The following is a 19,731-nucleotide window of genomic DNA, read 5'->3' as shown; positions in this document are numbered from 1 at the left end:
AATGGCCAAACAAGAGGGACTGACTGGGCGGTTGTCCTACAACACTCTCACTTTGTCTTTTTCTCTCTCCCCTACTTGAGCACGTCAGCTGCCTCATTTCAAGAGAAGGTTGGGTCCATCCACTTTCCCAAGGATAGCACTGAAGCTTATTTATTCCTTTGGGCAAGCATGTCAGCAAGGTCCTCACAAGAGACAGATGACAAGAAGTGGAAAGTGGATCAGTTGCACAGTCATGCAAATCCCTGGAGTGGCACCCCTGTCCCTCATGGAAAGGGGTAGCCACTGTCGATAACAGACCTGAACTGTTGATAAATTCATTCTGCAAACTACCTAAAAAGAACAAATGGGGATACTTGGGATTAACATGGCTAGACGTGCAAAGGCTCTTGGGCTGCTAGCCTAGTAACCTCCTATGAACATATGAACTTACCTCCTCTCTTGAAGCTCCTAATCCTGTTTACTGTTCTTCAAAGTTCTATGATAGCTGCCTGTCCTCAGAAGTGTAAACACCTCCAAATATGTGTAATTCCAGGCTTGCATGTGCATACATACCGCTAAGTATCATGGGTTTCTCAAGCCCAGATTTCACAGGTACACGTCTCAGCCTTCCCTCACTCCATGATGGGCAAGCCAATTGTCATTCACTACCATCTCTCTTGTCCTCACACTCTAATGCCCAAATACAGTTCACAGGCATGACTTCATGCATCTCTTCCAAAAGAGCAGGGTGTGATCATAATTTTTCAATGTGCCTGGAGTTTAATCTGCTCCCAAGTAATACAAATGTAAATGGAATAAATAAATAAACAAGTAAATAAATAAAAAAGGATTTGCAGCACTAAGTATTTCAGTTTTCAAAGCTGTAACACACTTACCTGTACCACACAGAGAGTGGTGACTACAGAAGAATGGAAAACTCTATTAAACTCTTTGTTCTGACTCTTTTTTAAAGATGAAAAACATCTAAACAAAATGTGTAACAGTTTCCTGCCCCTGTTCTACGATGATAGCTCACTGCTGTTATGGTGCGTGGCAAGCCTGTCCTTCCCCAAACATCAGACCATAATTATGTACATCATGCTGTAGTAGAATAACGCTTGCCTGGCCTCGTTTACTTACTTTTTAAAGTACCTTTAGTATTAGAAAACATTGTTTCAAATGCATGAAGGCCCTGAGCATATGGTAATGAGAAGTAATCACTACTGTTACAATTGTTATTGTTAAAGGCACATGTACTATATGTTGAGTCACAGTCTCAGTTTCTTTATTATGTCAAAGAGATATGATGCTATTTCGTTTAGTTATTCGCTGCTCTTATTTCAAGCGCAGAAGATGATTAGACAATGTTCTCATACTTTGCATTTGTCATTATCTGGCAGGTTTTTGATTGCTGGAGTTAGGACAGGCCCTTTTTGGGGGGCTCTAATTTAGCTACTGCTGGGACTGCCACTAGGTTTTAACACAAATTCCTATGGTCCTCTTAGACACTGTAAACTCAGTCCAGTTTTTGGGAACTCCTGGCTGGGTATCTGGTCCAACTGTTACTTGAACAAAAATGTATGGGAAATGAGACTATTAAAGGTGATATTGCAACTGGGCAAGGCTTCTCTAATTTTGGGATATGCATATACAATGCAGATCAAGGAATAAGAGGTATGAGCCACTCTATAGGCCAGTAAAGGGATATAATAAGTTCTTTATTGACCATTTAAAACAACCTTTCATCAGACTGAAACTTTATCTAAAAGTCAACGCTTCAGGTCATCATCTTCACCAGTTTTGTATTCCCTCACTTCAGACACCCCACACCAAATGACACTATATTGACTCTCCCATCTCCATTCTTGCAACAGTCTCTGCTGATCCCTCCCATCTCACCTAAAAGAAGTTTACCACTTTCAGAATGTAACTTAAAAAACGCCCCTTCAAATAGTTGACCACCTTTAAATATTTGACTGCAAGTGTTTTTCCACTGCACACATCACTTAACTCCCTCCTCACCTACATCATTTCCACATTGACCCCTCTGTTCTCTCCAGCTGCTTCCGTCTCATATTTACTACTAAAATAAATTCAAATTTGTTTTCCACTCTGTTAATAATATTTATATATAGTTTCAATTATCTATGGGATTCTCTGCCTTTTGTATTTACTCCATGTTTTTTAATTTGTTCTGTTCTTTTTTTTTGTTTTTGTAAATTTCTTCACTCCAGCTGTGATGCAAATGGCCTGCTCTAATCAGTGTACTACCCTGGTAAGCAAACTAAATAAATAAATGAATTTGAATTTCAGCATCTGCGAGGGAAAGAATGAAGTCAAGAAAGTATACCCAGAAACACCTATTGTTAGCCTCTTTGAATATATGTCCATCAATGAGGATCGAATTTGCATTTGGTCAAAGGCTACAATGTTAAAGACAGTTGATTAACAGATCAGCCGAGTAATGGTACTGAAGCATAATTGCTGTTATAATGGGAAGAATATATGTCTTTTCCACACTATTGATTTATTTTAGGTTTCTGTCTCATTATAATAATTGTAGCATTAGGGGAAATATGTATGAGCAATATATTTGCTTGGGTGAACATCTGTGTCATGGACAGTATCTGTCAATATATTTGTTTCCTTTCCTTACATACATACACAAACACAAATATTTCAAGCACAGGCATTAATGCCCTTTCAGCCAGCAATATGCCAGAACAGTTGTTCCCACAGTAAGTATTCTGGCTGTTCTTAAAAATATCTAAACTATCGCTTGCTTTGATGTAATTTGGTATTCTGTTTCATCTATCAGCTGCTCTCTTAGAGAACTAGTTAGTACACTTCTCATTCCTACAGAATCTTGTCTAATGATTCTTTATTACTTTTTATAACTCTAAACATTCACAGAGGTAGTTGTCTCTAAATTCCATATAAACCTCAATAAGATCTCCTAAATACATTCCAATTGACCACTCTGCTCTGTCAACAAATCACTCCTCTCTATCTCCACAGCCAACAACACAGCAAGTAAAGCTCTATTTTCTCACAGTATAGCAAAAAGTTGGAATAATCTCCCTGCCCTCGGTGACTTCTACACCTAATACCAAACAATTCAAAAACACTCTTAAGGCTCATCTTATTCGCTCTTGGCTATGTCCATGTGTTACTTAATCCTAGTGTATGCTACCACCATCTTTCTCTCTTGTCTCCAATTATCAGACCCTCGGTAAAAATGGAAGTAACAAATGCTGTGATCTCTGTATATTTTGATGACTAACTTAATGTTCACTTGTATATATTGCTGATATGATCTTTCTTTGCATACTGTTCTATTATGCACAAAATACTGCTCAATAAAAAAGTAATTACTTTACATTATGTGTTATTATCATTGTCTGTTGTATTAAGTGGAGCTTTTCTCCCCAGGCCTCTGCTGTAAATGGACCTCGTCTAGTCGGACCATCCCTGTTAACAAATGTAAAATAAATAAATCTATATGAGACACTGTACAAGTTCAGATGTTTTAGTCTTTCATATTAACTTAAATTTTCACATCCATGGATGTCCTTGGAATATTTTCTCTGTACTCTTTCCATTTGGCTCATGCTTGTTTTCTTATAAGATTTCCCTATTGTTATTCCTTCTTCAAGTCTGGGTCTAATGTAATTAACAAACAATGACATCATCATTTCTGATTTCCTAGACTTTATAATTTTTTTTTATGCAACCTATGGTAATATAACTATTATTAACCAATTGGTCAGTGTGATCAGGATTAAAAATCAAAGCTGGATGCACCCATATACCCAGGTCCTTAAATGAATCTACAGTTTCAATAACTGTGTGCTGTATTAAATATTTTCCTTTCAATGTATGTCTCCCAAATCTCATATGCTTAGCTTTTGATGTATTTATCAGCATATTTTTTCTCCTGTGCTCATATGTTCAATTTAGTCATGTTCTTTTACAGATATGCCTTATCTGTAACAATGTAATCCGTTTACCCAATTTCAAGTCATCTGCATACAGACTGTTAACTCCTCAGATGAAAAAGATATGTCTGAAACATGCACTCTAAATAAGTATGTATAACCTGTGAGTGAAATCTATCTGAGCATCATGATTTCGTTGTATGTGTATATTTCTCTCACATATCATTTCTGCAACTCGGACAAGAAAACCTTGTTAGGTTGTCCAAGTAGTTTATATCATTAATTCTCTCCCTGGCAGAATGTAGATGATAATGGCTGCTGTTTCAGGTTCTCCTGTTAGCTCTGTATGCTAACAACCTTGCTAAATTTATAGTGTTTCTTGGTCCTTCGTACATGTTGTGTTTAACTCTGTCATAGTCAAAATATGTACTAGTTTCAATTCTTCTCTCTCCCATGTCCTCTTTGTTGCTATCCTTTCTAATACATGCATTTATTTTATTTATTGTTTTGTTTGTCTCCATTTTTGTACTACTATACACAGCAGCTTAGCAATCTGCACTCATCCCAACAGGAAAGATTGTCTGTACTCTAAATGCTCACACATGGCAGAAGTGCCACCGCCACCACCTGCACCCAACACATTTCAGCCACAGCAGCGTCCACACCTCTTGCCCTGCTTGCACTATCTGTTTCAGCTAGCTCTGCACTGGTTAGCCCCATTAGTAGATAAGGCAGTTCTAATGGCACCAAATAGGGGAAATCAGAAGAAGCTGAAAACCGAGATATAAGGGAAAACAGTGGAACAGGTTAACAGCTTCAAGTATTTGGGAGGGGTGGATGAAGAGAAGGGAAGTCTGAATGAGGCAGTCAAATCTGAAGTCAGAAGGGCTGTAGCCAACTGGCTCAAAGTGTCAAGAGTAGTGCATGACAGAAGAATTCCAAAGAAGCTGAGAATTAAGGTGTAGAAAACAGTGGTTTGACCATTATTAGTGTATGCTACAGAACCCTGGGCAGTAAAAGCAGAGTAGCCAATGATGCTAAAGGTGACGGAAATGAAGTATCTGAGATGGGTGATAGGATGCACATGATGCAATAGATGAAGAAATGAGGACATCAAAGCTGAAGTCAATGTATCTCCAATTGTGGAAAAGATCAAAGGGACCAGATTGTGGTGGTTCACGCACATGTGCAGAAAAGCAGAAGACAATCTGGTGAAGAAGACTTGGGCAGACAGGAAGAAAGTAAGAGTAAATGAGGGCATCAATCAGATAGGTGGATAGATTATGTGAGAGAAGGCTTGTGACAGTCAGGCATGAGTGTCAAAGAAGGTAGGAGAGTGGCATTGAATAGGGTGAGATATAGACAAGTGACATGATACTCCAACTCCATGTAGAAAATGGGGAAAAGAGGCTTTATGATGATGATGATGATGATGATTACAATGATGGCAGCTGGCAGACATAGTGGGACAGTTTATCAACAGGAGGAGAGATGCCTGAATAGGTCATATGGAGAACTTTCTCCACTGACTAGTAGAGTAGCACCCCTGTTCAGCGCTGTCTACACCACCTGAGCCAGGGCTCAGTGGTTATGGTACCCATAATGGTTATTAATCTCCCACTGGAACACAGCTGGTAGAGACTGCAGCTGTGAACACCTCATCCTATTCCATGTCCTGGAGTTCACCTCCTTTGTGTGTCCAAGCCCACCCAGTTAATTGCTTAATCTTCCCTTTAACATTGCTTTCCCTCTTTTTGTCTGATGTTTCCTTGACCATTGTGTTCCCCCTTCCTCATTGACTAATTACATACCTTGTCAGTCATGTCAAAGGGTTGTAGAATCATAGGAGTTACAAGGCAAGTGAGCCGCTTGACCATTTCAACCTTGCTAGTACCCAGCTTTAGACCATGCCTCTCTGCTTTAGTTGGCTCAACCCAGTCATATTAGGAGTAAATTTATGGATGCCAATCAAGTTGTCCATCTCTTTCTTAAAGGCACACTGTGTGCCACACTGCATAATTTGGAGAATGAGTTTGTTCTGGAGAAAGGGTAGGTACTGTGTAATGAATCTATCCCTCTTTCATGTATTATTTATTTGTTGGAGTATATTCTGATCACTGGTGTTAGCTATAGTGTTTGATTTATTGAGATAAAGTAGGTTCTTGGATTTCTGGATCCCTTATAGCAGTATAAGTGAGGCACAAATTACCTCCAAGGAGTCAATATGAAACAGGGTATAGGGATAAAGCCCCAAGTCTGTCTTTGTAGTTCAAATATTTTTCAGTCCTGATCTTTTTAGTTGTAATGTCAGGTGTCTTTTCAATTACTCAATATGCTTAGTAAAGTACATCACAAAGGGTGCGTTGTGTTCAAAGATTGATCTATTCATTGCAAAGTACAAGGAGCTAAAAACTTCTTTTGATTTGGAAAAATACCTTTAGATATTAGCTGTGGAAGGAAAAATTATTTTATCACCACTGTTGCAATCTGATGGTAAAATATAACAGGGCTGTCTGCTGAGAACCTGTATCTCTCATGATACTTTCATTTTGAAGTGGTGTGTTGTCTATGCTATAAGTAGGAGCTAGGGGTATACTTAACAACATAACAATGCTGCACCTTTTGATACTGAGCTTGAAATGATCTTTTAGTACATTCTCTCCTGTTGGAGTGCATCTGCATAAGAGGGGGACTTATCGATGACTCCTCGCTTAAAAGCAAACATGAGCTTTGCTGACCAGAGAACCTCATTTAATAAGGTGAAACAGGAGAAGAAGATACCAAACAGAAGATGTCCCAGAAAAGATCTCTGTGAAACTCCCCTAATTAACTTCACACACTCAGGGGATCATCTCCCAGTCTCACTATATGAATCCTGTCTCTAAGTCAGTTTGCTATCCGCTTAACTAATATGGGTCATTTTGGAGGTCTTTCAATTTTTTATTATATTTGTATGTGGTATGGTAAAGGTGCAGTGTGAAGACAACAAAAGACATTGCACAGAACTCAGTGCTAGGACCCTGCACTATTTTTACCTTTTTATCATTTGTCTACCTTTTATCTCCTAAATATCAACATTACATAGTGTGCAGGTGATACCACATTTAGAAGGGGACATAACTCAAGCAAAACATTCAATAACAGTTACAAAACAGCTTTGTTCAGATATGGAATTGGTACAATTCTAATATAAGTATTAATGCACAAAAGTCTGCTGACATGCCATTAGGGTCTCAACAGAGATGCAAACTCACTCTTTATCATAAAGGTTTCAGAAAAATATCAATATCCTCTACTGAACTACAAAAGGTATCTAGAATTATACAGATAATGCATTACCTTTAGCAGACATGTAGAACTACACGTTTCTAAACTAAAGTGTCCTATACTATCTCTCCCGTTTACTACTGAATCACAAATATCAATAGCCACAAATGTCCACTTTCCATGACTCAGGTATGGTTTAGCACTAATTTGTTGAATTCCCAATAAAATATCAATACCCTTCAAATAACTGAGAACAAACTACTATGATTCATTAAGAAAGAACACCAATGTGATTCAATGAAAAAGAAATCGAGTTCACTCTACTCTTACCTATAATCTATTAAATGACAGGTGGTGCCTACCTTTATAAAACACTCTACTACTCTGAAGCCTTATATAGGAAGTCAAGATAAACCAAAACTACATTGCCACCCATATAATATAGCAAAACACTAAAAATCCTTCTGCATATTTGCCCCTGTATGATGGAACACTTTACTAGATAACGTACAAAAATCTACTAAATATAACTCTCTTTCATATGTTCCTGAAAGCCTGTCTCATTGAAAATATAAAGTGTAATTATAACAGGAAACCAGGCTAGAACTAAGAAATTGGTGCCTAAACTGTTATATTAAAAATCACACTATACTCAGCAACTTGCAGCCATAATGATATACAGTGACAGTTATGCAAACAGAGCAAATATGAAAAAAAAAATATCAGTATTCATGTGTGCGTGTGTGTGTGTGTGTGTGTGTGTGTGTGTGTGTGTGTGTGTGTGTGTGTGTGTGTGTGTGTACGCAAGCGCGTGCATATATAGAATACATTCGTAATGCTGAATGACTGGAATATCAAATGGCTTTATGTCAACCACAAAAGGTCAAAACACACAAAAAAACAAAAAAGCCAAAAAACTCATCTCACATTATATGCAAGGGAGCAGCTACTTATTCTATATGCCATGTCTAAGATTGCACTACAGTAGATAAAGGGGAAATACCAATCCCCTTTGCACCACATTAGTAATGGCTGCTAACCCTAATTTTGCCCATTCCCTCAACTTATACCTACACCTTACCTTCATAAAAACCTTCCCATAATACTCCCACTGTTCAAGAAACACTCAAACATACAAACACACACAAACAACACTTCATCTATCCCCTAACCTAACCTTAACCCTAAAATAAACTCACTCACAAACATACAATATACAACACCTATCCTTCACTCATTCTCATCCATAACCCTAAGCCACATATACATGCACAAACACCCTCACCCCTCCAACCCCACTTACTTGTCTTCATATTACGCACCATCAACATTTCTACCATTCGGCTGTTCATACTGTTCACATTAAACCACACCCTCTGCGTCTGTCGAAGAAACGGCATGGGGCATGGAGACTGGTACAGCCAGATTGTTCTACCCACTTTGGGATTCTTCTGTGACACCATGACTGAGCATTTTCTCTACTTCTATTTGATGTTGCATTTCTGGTGCTTTGGTATGGTTTCGCACATGCCAGATTTTGCTGTTATCCTGGATTAATCTGAATATGCCGGGCATTTCTAAAAGTATATCGCTGTTTTTGAAAACAAATTCCTTTCCTTCTAATACTACTGAGGCATTGATAATTCTGCCCTCAGGGCACTTAATATCTGCAGTTATACTTACTAGAGAAACTTCAATTTTTCTTCAAAGGTTCAGAACATTTTCACGGTAATAACTTTTGTGGGTTTTTCTCCCTGCTGTCTTGGGTTAGGATTCACATCACTTATTTCTTCATCCAATTCAAACGGACCTTGCATTTTGCATGGTGTTTAATTTTACTGGAAGATACTAACACAAGTACTATACTGACCTAGTTTTGACTTTTGTAGGCAAGCATTTTTATTATATATACTCTCTGTTATATTTCGTGCTCTTTTCCCATGTTCTTTTACTGTAGGCATGGAAGTCCTTAATCTGTTCTGCAGGTCTCTAAAACATTCTAGTAAAATCTGTGTACTTTCTTCCTCCTATGTTTCTTTTGCTCTATCATCAAGCCTAAGGATATCTGCAATGTAGTAGTTAAAATAATGCCAATCACTTTGAAGCTTGCAATATTTCCTTTACAGCTAGCAGAAGATATAGAAACAATGTCTTCAAATTTCTCTCATCTAGTTCAGTGCCTTTATAATATAGGCTTTATTTATTTATTTATTGTTAAATTATTCAACTAGCCTATCTGTCTTAGTGTGGTATGCAGGTATCCAAAGCAGTTCCAAAAAAAAAAAAAAAAAAACAATTATATACATTATCTGGTATACTCATATAAAAGCAGCTGGTACTATTTTTAGAGAAGAAAATCTCTATGAATTTCTATTCATCTACAGATAATGTATAAGTAATCGTTTTTTTTTTTTTTTTGGAACTACTTTGGATATGAGTATACCATTATCTCTTCATAGCGCTGTGGTGGTGGTGCTGTGGTAGCATTGTCGCCTCACAGTAAGACATTGTCCTTTTTGATTCTCAGCTAAAGCGTCTTATGTGTGGAGATATGCGTGAATGGGCGTATCTTCGTTGAAGGTTGTGCATCAGGGCTGGCAACTTGGTACATAAAAATCTACTGCCAATCATTAGCGGTCCGGAGTTCGACCCCTAACCTGGAAAAGCCGAAAGATACAACGACCATTATCTCTTCATAGTATAGTATTTCAAGAAATACTATGCTTACGAATGGCGCTTACTCATTTTAACACGATTGTCAATGTGCATTGTTCCTTGACATTCTAAGCAAGTTGCAAAAATGCAGTGTGTGTTCTGCATAACACCATAGTTCATATTTCATTAAAGGTGACGCATTAACATGTTTTTCCCCAGGAGAACTAACAGGTTCCCTTTTTATCCTTTAGTAGTTTTCTTCCTTTGTTTACCTCTTGAGTTCTGTTTATAACTGGCTATTTCTTTTGCTGGAGAAAGGAGAGGATTAAGACTATCTTCCATTCCCCTTTAGTTTTCCTGCATTAATAGATCCATCTATCTCTTTATCAGTTTCTGCATCCACTTGCCTTAGTGTGCTGTTCTGTATTGCCTCTTCCCTCTCAAAATCCAAACTGATTTCTTTATAACTTAAACAAATTTAACTCTGTCAGCAAGAATCAGTATCAGGTTTATTTAGCCCTTCCACCCAGAGTGAGCTCAGTTATCTTTGTGTCTTCAAGATCTACATCTCCTTGCTTACTTGTATGAGATAATTCTGACAGTATATCCTGCAGCACCCCCACCACCACCACCATTTTGTACCATCTAGTTTATTTTATTTATTTATTTTACATTTGTTAACCGTGCTAGTCTAGCTGGATATATGTCCATTTACAGTAGAGGCCCGGGGAGAAAAGCTCCACTAGAAACACTAAAAATAAGAAAGCAGTTCTAAATTTAAACAAGATAATAAGGATTATAAACAACACTAAATGTAGTAGTAACATAGAAAAATGAAAAAAATATTACAAGAAATGGCATTCAGCGTAAAACAACTGTTTTAACAGTATGATACAAGAAATAATTTGCAGTAGATAATACTTAATGTTCATAGGTAGTTCCTATATGTTTTTGTGATTATGTTTTCTACAGTCAGAGGTAGTGAGAAGAGATAACTTAATTAAACAAAATAGGACCTTGTAAAATATTAGTGGAGAGGGCACAGAATTAGCCAGGGTTACTGCAGGGGCATAGCCAATGAGATTTGAGGTGTCTTTTGAGATTTTGTTTAAAGAGGGGTATGGAGGTGAGTGAAGTGAGTTCATTAGGTAGTAGGTTCCAAACTTTTCCAGCAATATTTGAAAACAGGGAATCCCCTGCCAAGTTGTTGGCCTTGATTATACTAACTAGGAGTTTGCTCGAAGAGCGTAATGTATTAAGATTTTTGTAGGGGATGATGAGGTTCGAAAGGATAGGAGTGTTATTAGGTTAATTTAGGATTTTATGGGCAGTGGTAAGCTGAGTAAGATGGAGTTGGTTTTGTAGTTCTAGCCAACAGAGCTGTTCTAGATTCTGACAATGGTGAGTTCTAAAGGGATTCCCAGAGGCAACTCTGGTAATGTTATTGTAGGAGTTAGCTAACTTGAGAAGTTTCTTTTTTTCAAATTAGTGTATATGGGTGAGGCGTAAAGAAGAGTTGAGATTAGATGGGAATGGGAAATTGTGGTTCTGGCTATAGGAGTCAGGAAGTATTTAATCCTGTATAGGGAGCCCATTTTTCTATTTACTGTTTTTATAGTGTTGTTAATATGGCTATCAAAGGTAAGGTTATTATCTATTGTAATTCCTAAGAGTTTGGGGTAGTGGAGTCTGGGGATATGAGGGTACCAGTGTTAAATATTACTCAGAAATCTACAGGGGAGGACTTGCTAGAAGGAGTAAAGAGTAGGAGCTTGTTTTTTAGGGATTCAAGAGGAGACACAGTTTTAAGAAACATGTCTCCACAGTACTGAATACCATCTGAGTCAGGGATTGCAGTTCAGTAGAGGAATTGCCTGAGCATATGATTGTTGAATTGTCAGCATATTGAATACAGGTAGCTTGGGGAATTGCTAAGTATAGATCATTCCTAAATAGTGAGAACAAGAGAGGACCTAGAATGGAGCCCTGAGGGACTCCAAGGGTGACTGGAAGGTGTGATGATATGTTGTTCTCCCAAAGCACTGCCTGCTCCCTGTTAATGAGGTAGGAATTGAACCATTGCACAGCCTGAGTGTCAAGAGAAAGGGATTTGAGAATATTTATAAGCAGAGGGTGGTTTACCATATCAAAGGCTTTAGAAAGATCAATGAAGAGTGCTGAAGAGAGGATTTTATTATTACGGTTTCTGTTAATGGAATCAGTGAAGGATAAGAGGGCAGTGGTGGTACTGTGAAATGGTCTAAAACCATGCTGGCTATTAGCTAGTATATTGTATTGAATTAAATGTTCTAGTAGCTGACGATGAATGCATTTTTTCATGATTTTAGCTAAGGGTGATATAAGGGCTATGGGTCTATAGTTAGAATATTCATATGAGTTGCCACCTTTGTGTAAGGGTATAATGTGAGAGATTTTCCAGATGGCTGGGATAGTTCCCTCATTAATGGTTCTGTTAATAAGGATAGATATAGGATAGGCTATGGCTTTTGCAGCTTTTTGTAGATATTCAGATGGTATCTGGTCAGCAGAAGGAGTACATGGCTTAAGTTTTAGGAGAAGTTTAAAGATGCAAGTAGTAGAAATGGGTTGTAGTCGGACAGAAGGGAGAGTGCTAGAACTGGAGGTAGAGAGGCTTGAGCTATCAGGGGATAGTTGACTGGATAGAGATTGTATAGCTTCTATGAAGAAGGTATTGAAGGCATTGGCAGTTTGCTGGGGAGTGTTAAGACTAGACCCTAGTGGTGCTGGAGTACTGGAGTGCCCTGGGTGAAGAAGTCTATTGATACTTGTCCATAACTTTTGTGAAGTATTTTGGTGGGTTTGTTGCAGTTTGCAATAAAAGTTCTTTTTGTCTGTGAGTACAGCTTTTTTTGTTATATTTCTCAGTTGCCTAAAAGTTTGCTGGTCTGAGATATTTTTGGTGGCACGCCACTTAGACCAAGATTTGTTCCTGATTAGGATGTTTTGTCTGGTTTCTTTTGAGAACCAGGGGCTGGTTTTGATTTGATTCTAATGGAAAGCTTAGGTGCATGTTGGTCTAGGATAGTTAAGAATTTAGAGTTAAAGTATTTAACAGCCTCTTCAAGTGGAAGTCTTTTTAGAGGGTTCCAGTCACATGCACTCAGCTCACTTTGGAATTGCGTAAGGTTAAAGTGTTTGGTATTCCGTGAGTTTTTATATGTGTGTGTGTGGGGGGGGGGGGGAGTTAAAATGTCATTCTTTTGCCTGATAATATAGGTCAATGAGTGATCGCTTATATCATCAGGTAAGGTTCCTACATTATAGGTTTAGTGAAGTTTATTGATAAGAATCCAATCTAAGGTGCTCTCATTTTTGCTTGGTTTGTTTATTCTGGTTGTGGAGTTGATGGTTTGAGAGAAACCATGAAGGTTGATATGGGAGGTAGGATTTTCAGTGTTAACACATTTCCAATCCATATTAAAGTCCACTAGTATTATTGTTTCTTGTGGGTAAGTTGTTGACACCCAGTCTAGGATAACCTCTATTGTATTGGTGTTATTACCAGGTGGTAGGTAGATACAGATAATGTATAAGGACTTACTTGAGTTGAGTTGTAGTCTGGAAATAAGGACTTCTGCATTATTGTCGAAGGGTGGGGTATATGGTGAAGAGGTGATTTGCAGGCCATCTTTAAATAGAATTGCTACTCCCCCTCCCTTATGCTTTATGCGGTCTTGTCTCAATATATTATATCCTGGATTTGAATTGAAGAATGTTTTTGCCAATTATCACATCATTTGTTACATTAGCACTACAGCTTTAAATAGAAGGGTGTACATTTCTACCTGCAATTTTCTATTTATTAGTTGTTTATTTTTACTAGCATATTGTGACTTAGTGTATTTATTCTTCCTGAGCCAAACGACTCTTTATTTTCCTTTCCTTCCATAACAATATTATATTTACTAAGCATAATAATAATAATAATAATAATAATAATAATAATAATAATTCATTGCCAAAAATTATACCTTATAGTTCATGTGCTAAACATTTGGCATAACTACATTCCATTAATATGAGTTCAGGTGCAACGTGTTGACTACTGTTACAGGTATGTTGCTGCTGCTGTTAGTAACTCTACAGTATTTCACTATGTGCCCATTTCTTTAACATTTAAAACATACTAGTGGTGCTGGCAACATTAGTATTGTCAGCAAACAAAGAAACATGCTAGCATGAAGTTGAATTGTTAGTCCTTGGTGTCAATATCCCTGTGTTTTGCAGTTTTAGTTAATTACAGATGTTTTACTAAGGTAATTAGGTATTCAGAAGACTTAGGTCTGTATTCATAATAATTTGTGCAAATGAGATAGGTGTATCCCTGAGCATAGCAAAAGAGAGATACGTAGAGGCCATTTCACTAATGCAGATAACCTTAGGAATAATGAGATGCAAATGAGAAATTTTGTAAAGCGGGATATGATAATGAGGTATTCTTGCAATCCACAGCCCTGTAGCTTTGCAGTACACACATCCCTCATTAAATGCAGTGCTTCTCCTTTCATATCAGAGTTACAACCCATGAAAATGCCACCAGCCTTCCCTTCAGTAATTTGTCCAAGTATGCACACACACCAAAATAAATCATTTCCCCAACCAGTCCCTTCAGCAATATGTTCAAATATGCACAAGGACCAAAATGAGACACTGACCCAACCAATCCCTTCAGCAGTATGTCCAAGTATCCACAAGCAATAATATAAGACATTTCCCCCAATGACCCTTTTAGTAATCTACCCATGTATATAGAAGCACATCTCTAACAACAAAATGAAACATTTTCCCCAGTGATCCCTTCAGCGGTATGCCCATGTTTGCACAAGTACATCCCTGACACAGAATGAAACATTTCCCTTCCCCTTGCACCCCCATTTTCTTCTGTTAAATTGTTGCTTACTGCCATAAATTCAAAGCCATTTACACATCTGTTATGCAAATTGACACATTATGGATTCATCTCTATGAATCCTAATGATACTCAAATGTGTGTCACCCTTTATCTGCATTATTAGCTGCCCCACTATCGCTTATGCCTTAAGCATATTACACTTTGATGGTAGGGAGGCTTGTTTATTAAAAGGCCTCCACATTTATGCATTCATCCTGCAAGTCCGAGATTTGCATATCCATGTAGCACCACTACAAAAATGCAAAGGCCTAGTCTATGAATACCAGCCTTAGGGTCACTGTGAAATACATGTTTTCTTATGTAGTATAAAAATTTACCAACAGCCAATTTTTCTAGAATCTTACTTTCATGACTTATACAAGAGTTTAACCTAATCAAAATATTATTAAATTAGACATCTGACTTTGTCAATCTTTTCTTACTTAATGGATGGATGGATAGATGGAAAAATAGATAGATAGATAGATAGATAGATAGATAGATAGATAGATAGATAGATAGATAGATAAATAGTGTGTGTGTGTGCGTGTGTGTGTGTGTGTGTGTGTGTGTGTGTGTGTGTGTGTGTGTGTGTGAAATGATCGGGAGTAACAGAAATGCACATGTACAGAATTAATCGTGTGCATAGAGTTTTTACAAAGTTCAGGTCAAAGTAATGCTTTGCAATTTACACAACTGTAGTCTTCTTTCATACTGATTTTTAATATTAGTATTCCAAAAGCCATCAAGAAGAATTAATAGGAGTGATAGACAGCATTACTTTTTCCTACATAGAACTGATTATTCAGGAATCGGTATTCCACTCATTTTTCCTTTCTAAGGCAACAGCTGCAGTCAATTTTCTACATTTCAAAAACAACTTACAGGTTGTTTTCTTTACATTTAGCTTCTTGGAGAATCCTCTTCAGAACTCTTTCTAAACCCTTATATGATGCACCCTCTAACAAAAGTAGCCTCATCCATTGCATAACCACTACACATAACACTTAAAAAGAGTGTAGCTCCCAAGCTCAGTAGTCTGTATATAGCACACGTGATTACAGAACCATGCATGTGTCAGCAAACAAGAAGCTATAGTTTGCCTGGGAAAGAAAAGGTATAACTGTTCATTGCATTTCTTTGTAATTTTATTTTAGAGCCTTACAAATGCTTAATACAGTGGTCTTAAGATTTTTTCCTGCTTCATTTTGTTAAGGTAACATAATCTTCTTTTCCTTCCATATTTCAAGGGAGTTATTTTTTGGCCTTTTTCTATGTATATTAAAAACAAGGTTTATACAAAGGAGTGGAAAAAGTTGACAAAATAAACCAGTTTCTGTGTAATTCTATATAGTTCATAGTTCATAGTTCATAGATAAGTACTAAGCTAACTGCCCTTGCGAGCCATTTTAAGCCTAGCCAATTACCCCTTGTGAGACTCAAACCCTGCACCTTGTGTTTGTAAGGCAAACACCTTAACCATTACACCACCCTCCCCCCTCTAATAATGCCATTTAGAGACATTGATTCAATACTTAAACCTTTTATAACTGATATTTTACAATCTTCAGCCTAATGCTTCACAAAGCAATTTAAATTGTGTTATTGATAATCACTATATGATTTTAATAATCTTATCGTTACAGCATAGGTCATAATGAAGTGATCGGGATGTGCCGTGTTGGAAATGATGGCGATGCAGCTGGAAGAGACCATTGGAGTGAGATGCTAGCAAATCCCAGGAAACCTATTGAACACTGGCATCAGCTTATGGAGGTATGTGAAGATAGCTTGTATACAGTCAACAATGTCCTCCAAAAGATACAAATATATACAAATATATACAAATACACAGTGGGCATGATACTTTACATTCAGAAAATTATTTCATTTTAATTAATATAAAATATTTTGGGAGTTTATACAACTTTTTTACTAACACCTAGATCATCCCTGTGTGAGAAGGAAACTGTTAACAGCAAGAATACTGTATATTATATGAATGAATGAATGATCTCAATCCTGGTTAAAAATCTCTCTCTCTCTCTCTCTTTATATATATATATATATATATATATATATATATTTATTTATTTAAAGAAGTTCTTTCTTGTTTTGAATTGGAATATCTTATGCCTACTTCTATGTAAGTGGATACAATCTGGGGCAGAACTCAGGTACCCATCATTACAGTCCTTCATTTTTCAGTACACCTTAGTTTTCTATAAATAAAACGCACTGTCACATGTTAAAGTAAGAAACACCATCAGTGTTAGTAAAAAATTTACTTAAACCTCTATTGATCTAGCAAACTGGTTCATGAGATAATCTGCTGCATCTATTAGTAGACAATCAGTTACATTAATGAATCTGTGCAGTCAGGCTCATTGCTGTAAACCCAGTCTGTCCTTTTAAACAGTGGCTTCAAAGTAAAAGCTCAGTTATGTCAATGGCTACCTGTATGATAAAATATGCTTAAATTGTAGCTATCTCATGTCATCATCTGTTACAGCAATGTATAATAGAGGTACTGGCACTGTCTGTTCCTTGTGTCACGGTAACAATATTTACATACAAAATTCTTTACATTACTGACTACGATGTGTCTCAGACAGAACAGATAAGGTGACATTACTCTGCACCTCCATTTACAAATATGTAAATGCTCCTGCATACTCTTATAAAATAAATTATACTGTAAAATGCATTTCTCATTACTTAATTCTTCCCCAGCACATTTCTTTTCTGATAAAAATTTCACAGCTACTTTTGTTTCTGATCTGGTAAATTATCTGGCAAACAGAGATTATCATTGCTCTGAGTTTGTTAAATAGTGCCTTGAGTTGTAGACACTGGTAGATACAAATAAATCAAAATGGAGAGTTTATACTTGATTTAGGATAGCTATGCTCCTCATTATTTTTGTGATATATTGCACTATGAATATCTTTCTTGATGTGTAAGATATGAATTTAAATGTCTGAAATAATAGTATTAATTTACTGAGCAAAGAAAGGAAAATAATCTAGCCCAGGGAATCAGACACTTTATCTCTGCCTACACTAGTAACCCACTGTAGGTTGGACAATTAGGATTAAGGAAGTAAACTCCAGTACTGAGACATTGTATAGCTACAATAAGAAACACCTCATTAGTGCTTACATACTGTCTCTGAATCAAACATTGTACTGTCAGTCCTAACTGAACCAGGATTGTCCCTAGCATCACATGCACCACATTGATAAAAGGCATTTCCATGCATGTATACACACACATCATCATCATCATCCTCCTCCTCCTCTACCATTTACAATGCAACCACAAAGGCATGCAGGCACACCCACCCACACATATACATGCGTGTGTGTACATGCATGCACACGCATGTGCATAGATGCACAGGCACACACACACACACACACACACACACACACACACACACACACACACACACCACATGCATGCATACACATATTCATTTAACTTCATACTCCTAACTACAGTCTTTTGAAATTGCTTACTTTTCTCCAGGCATAGAATTTTATTTGGACAAGTGACTGACTGAATTCTGAAGCCACAAACATTTCTGGAGGAGTGCATGCTGCCATTAAGCATTAGACAATATCCTGGATTGCTAAATTAGCAAGCAAATTCTTATGCAAGACCACTATTCATGATCAGGCCCTTGAGAAAGGTTGGTATTTAGTCTGTGAACTGGAAAGTTTTAGCAAAGTGTGGAAACCTTCTGAGATAAGGATTCTGCATTGTCACACTCCTTTTAAATCCCAGGATAAGTTTCTCTAAATGTTTGACTATAAATGTGAATTTCTAAACAAGGTTGGACAACCACTAACACTTGAAAACAAGCAATAATGGACAGTAGTCTGTTTTAAAACCAGAGAATTTTTGATTGTCTAAACTTGCAACCATATTATTTTACCTTTGAAACATAGATAACAAGAATTTTACCTGAAGAGTGACACTTGAGATGTGAATTTGGGAATCCATGTTGAGAATGCATAATACATGAGACCTGATCATAATTCTTTGTAGTGATGTTACTTGTAATGACTCCATGTACTTTCAGTTATAGAAAAAAAAAACATAAAAGTGTTTCACTGGCATTGAAACCCAGTAAAGCATTTAGCAAGTGTTGTCATGCAGACAGTATGCACATACATATTTAATGTAAGAATTCTCAAGGGACAGGTTGACAAAAGGGGAAGTCAGGGACCGTTTTTAAGTATTGCTCAAATTTACGTAAATACTTTACTTACATACTGACTGCAATGTTTCATGGACAGAAATGATAATGAGGCCAGACGTTCAGGGACAGGGACAGTAGAGAGCGAATGAACATTCATCTCTTGCAAGAGACCTGACCATTAAGAGTGGCTGGGGCATGTAGACAGTTCGGACAGTACTGTTATGGTCAGGTCTTGCAATACAGTAGTGATTTACATGTTATATTTTTCTCAATTTTGGAGCTTAAGTATATCAACCCATCGACTAAAAAATGAACTTTTCTTCAAAGGAATTGTCATCAGCTATCATTGCAATGAAGAAACAGGAAAATACAGTTTATTTGAGAAATCAAATATTCATTTTTCTCTAAGGCTTTGTAACAGCAGAGTTTTAATTAATTTCAGGGTGTGAAGAGTTGCTTCTTTTCAGTTTCAGAACATTTTGCTGAATTTTTTTTTTTGAGAATTACTTTTGTAGAATTGCATTTTGTCTTGTGGTACTCTTGCCACTCTAATAACATACTGAAATGTATCTCTAACCTATTCTTCCTTGCATTTTTTCCAGAAAATATTCTGTGAAAATTAAATCAGCTAGTGAAAATTGAAAAAAAGGAGCAGTAGAAAAATATGTACTAAAACACCTAATTGCATTTTGATAAATTGTTACCTCCTCAAGAAACACAGTTTGGTGATTTTAGGTATGATTTACTCTGTC

The 19,731-nt window shown here is 37.0% G+C and overlaps 1 protein-coding gene across 3 annotated transcripts in view; it reads left to right on the top strand.

Annotated features, from left to right (window-relative positions):
• SYT3 (synaptotagmin 3) overlaps positions 1–19,731 on the top strand; it is a 1,759,115-nt gene that overhangs the window by 1,596,583 nt on the left and 142,801 nt on the right. For all 3 annotated transcript variants that reach the window (XM_044059772.1, XM_044059773.1, XM_044059774.1), the window contains exon 6: positions 16,419–16,548. In XM_044059772.1, the coding sequence (XP_043915707.1) occupies positions 16,419–16,548 (130 nt within the window). The remainder of the gene's footprint in view (positions 1–16,418; positions 16,549–19,731) is intronic.

This window comes from Protopterus annectens, chromosome 17.part0, assembly GCF_019279795.1.
Source record: "Protopterus annectens isolate FY-2018-M chromosome 17.part0, PAN1.0, whole genome shotgun sequence".
Classification (NCBI taxonomy): Eukaryota; Metazoa; Chordata; order Ceratodontiformes; family Protopteridae; genus Protopterus; species Protopterus annectens.
The sequence above is the reverse complement of the archived record's forward strand: the minus strand, read 5'-3'. Positions and strand labels throughout refer to the sequence as shown.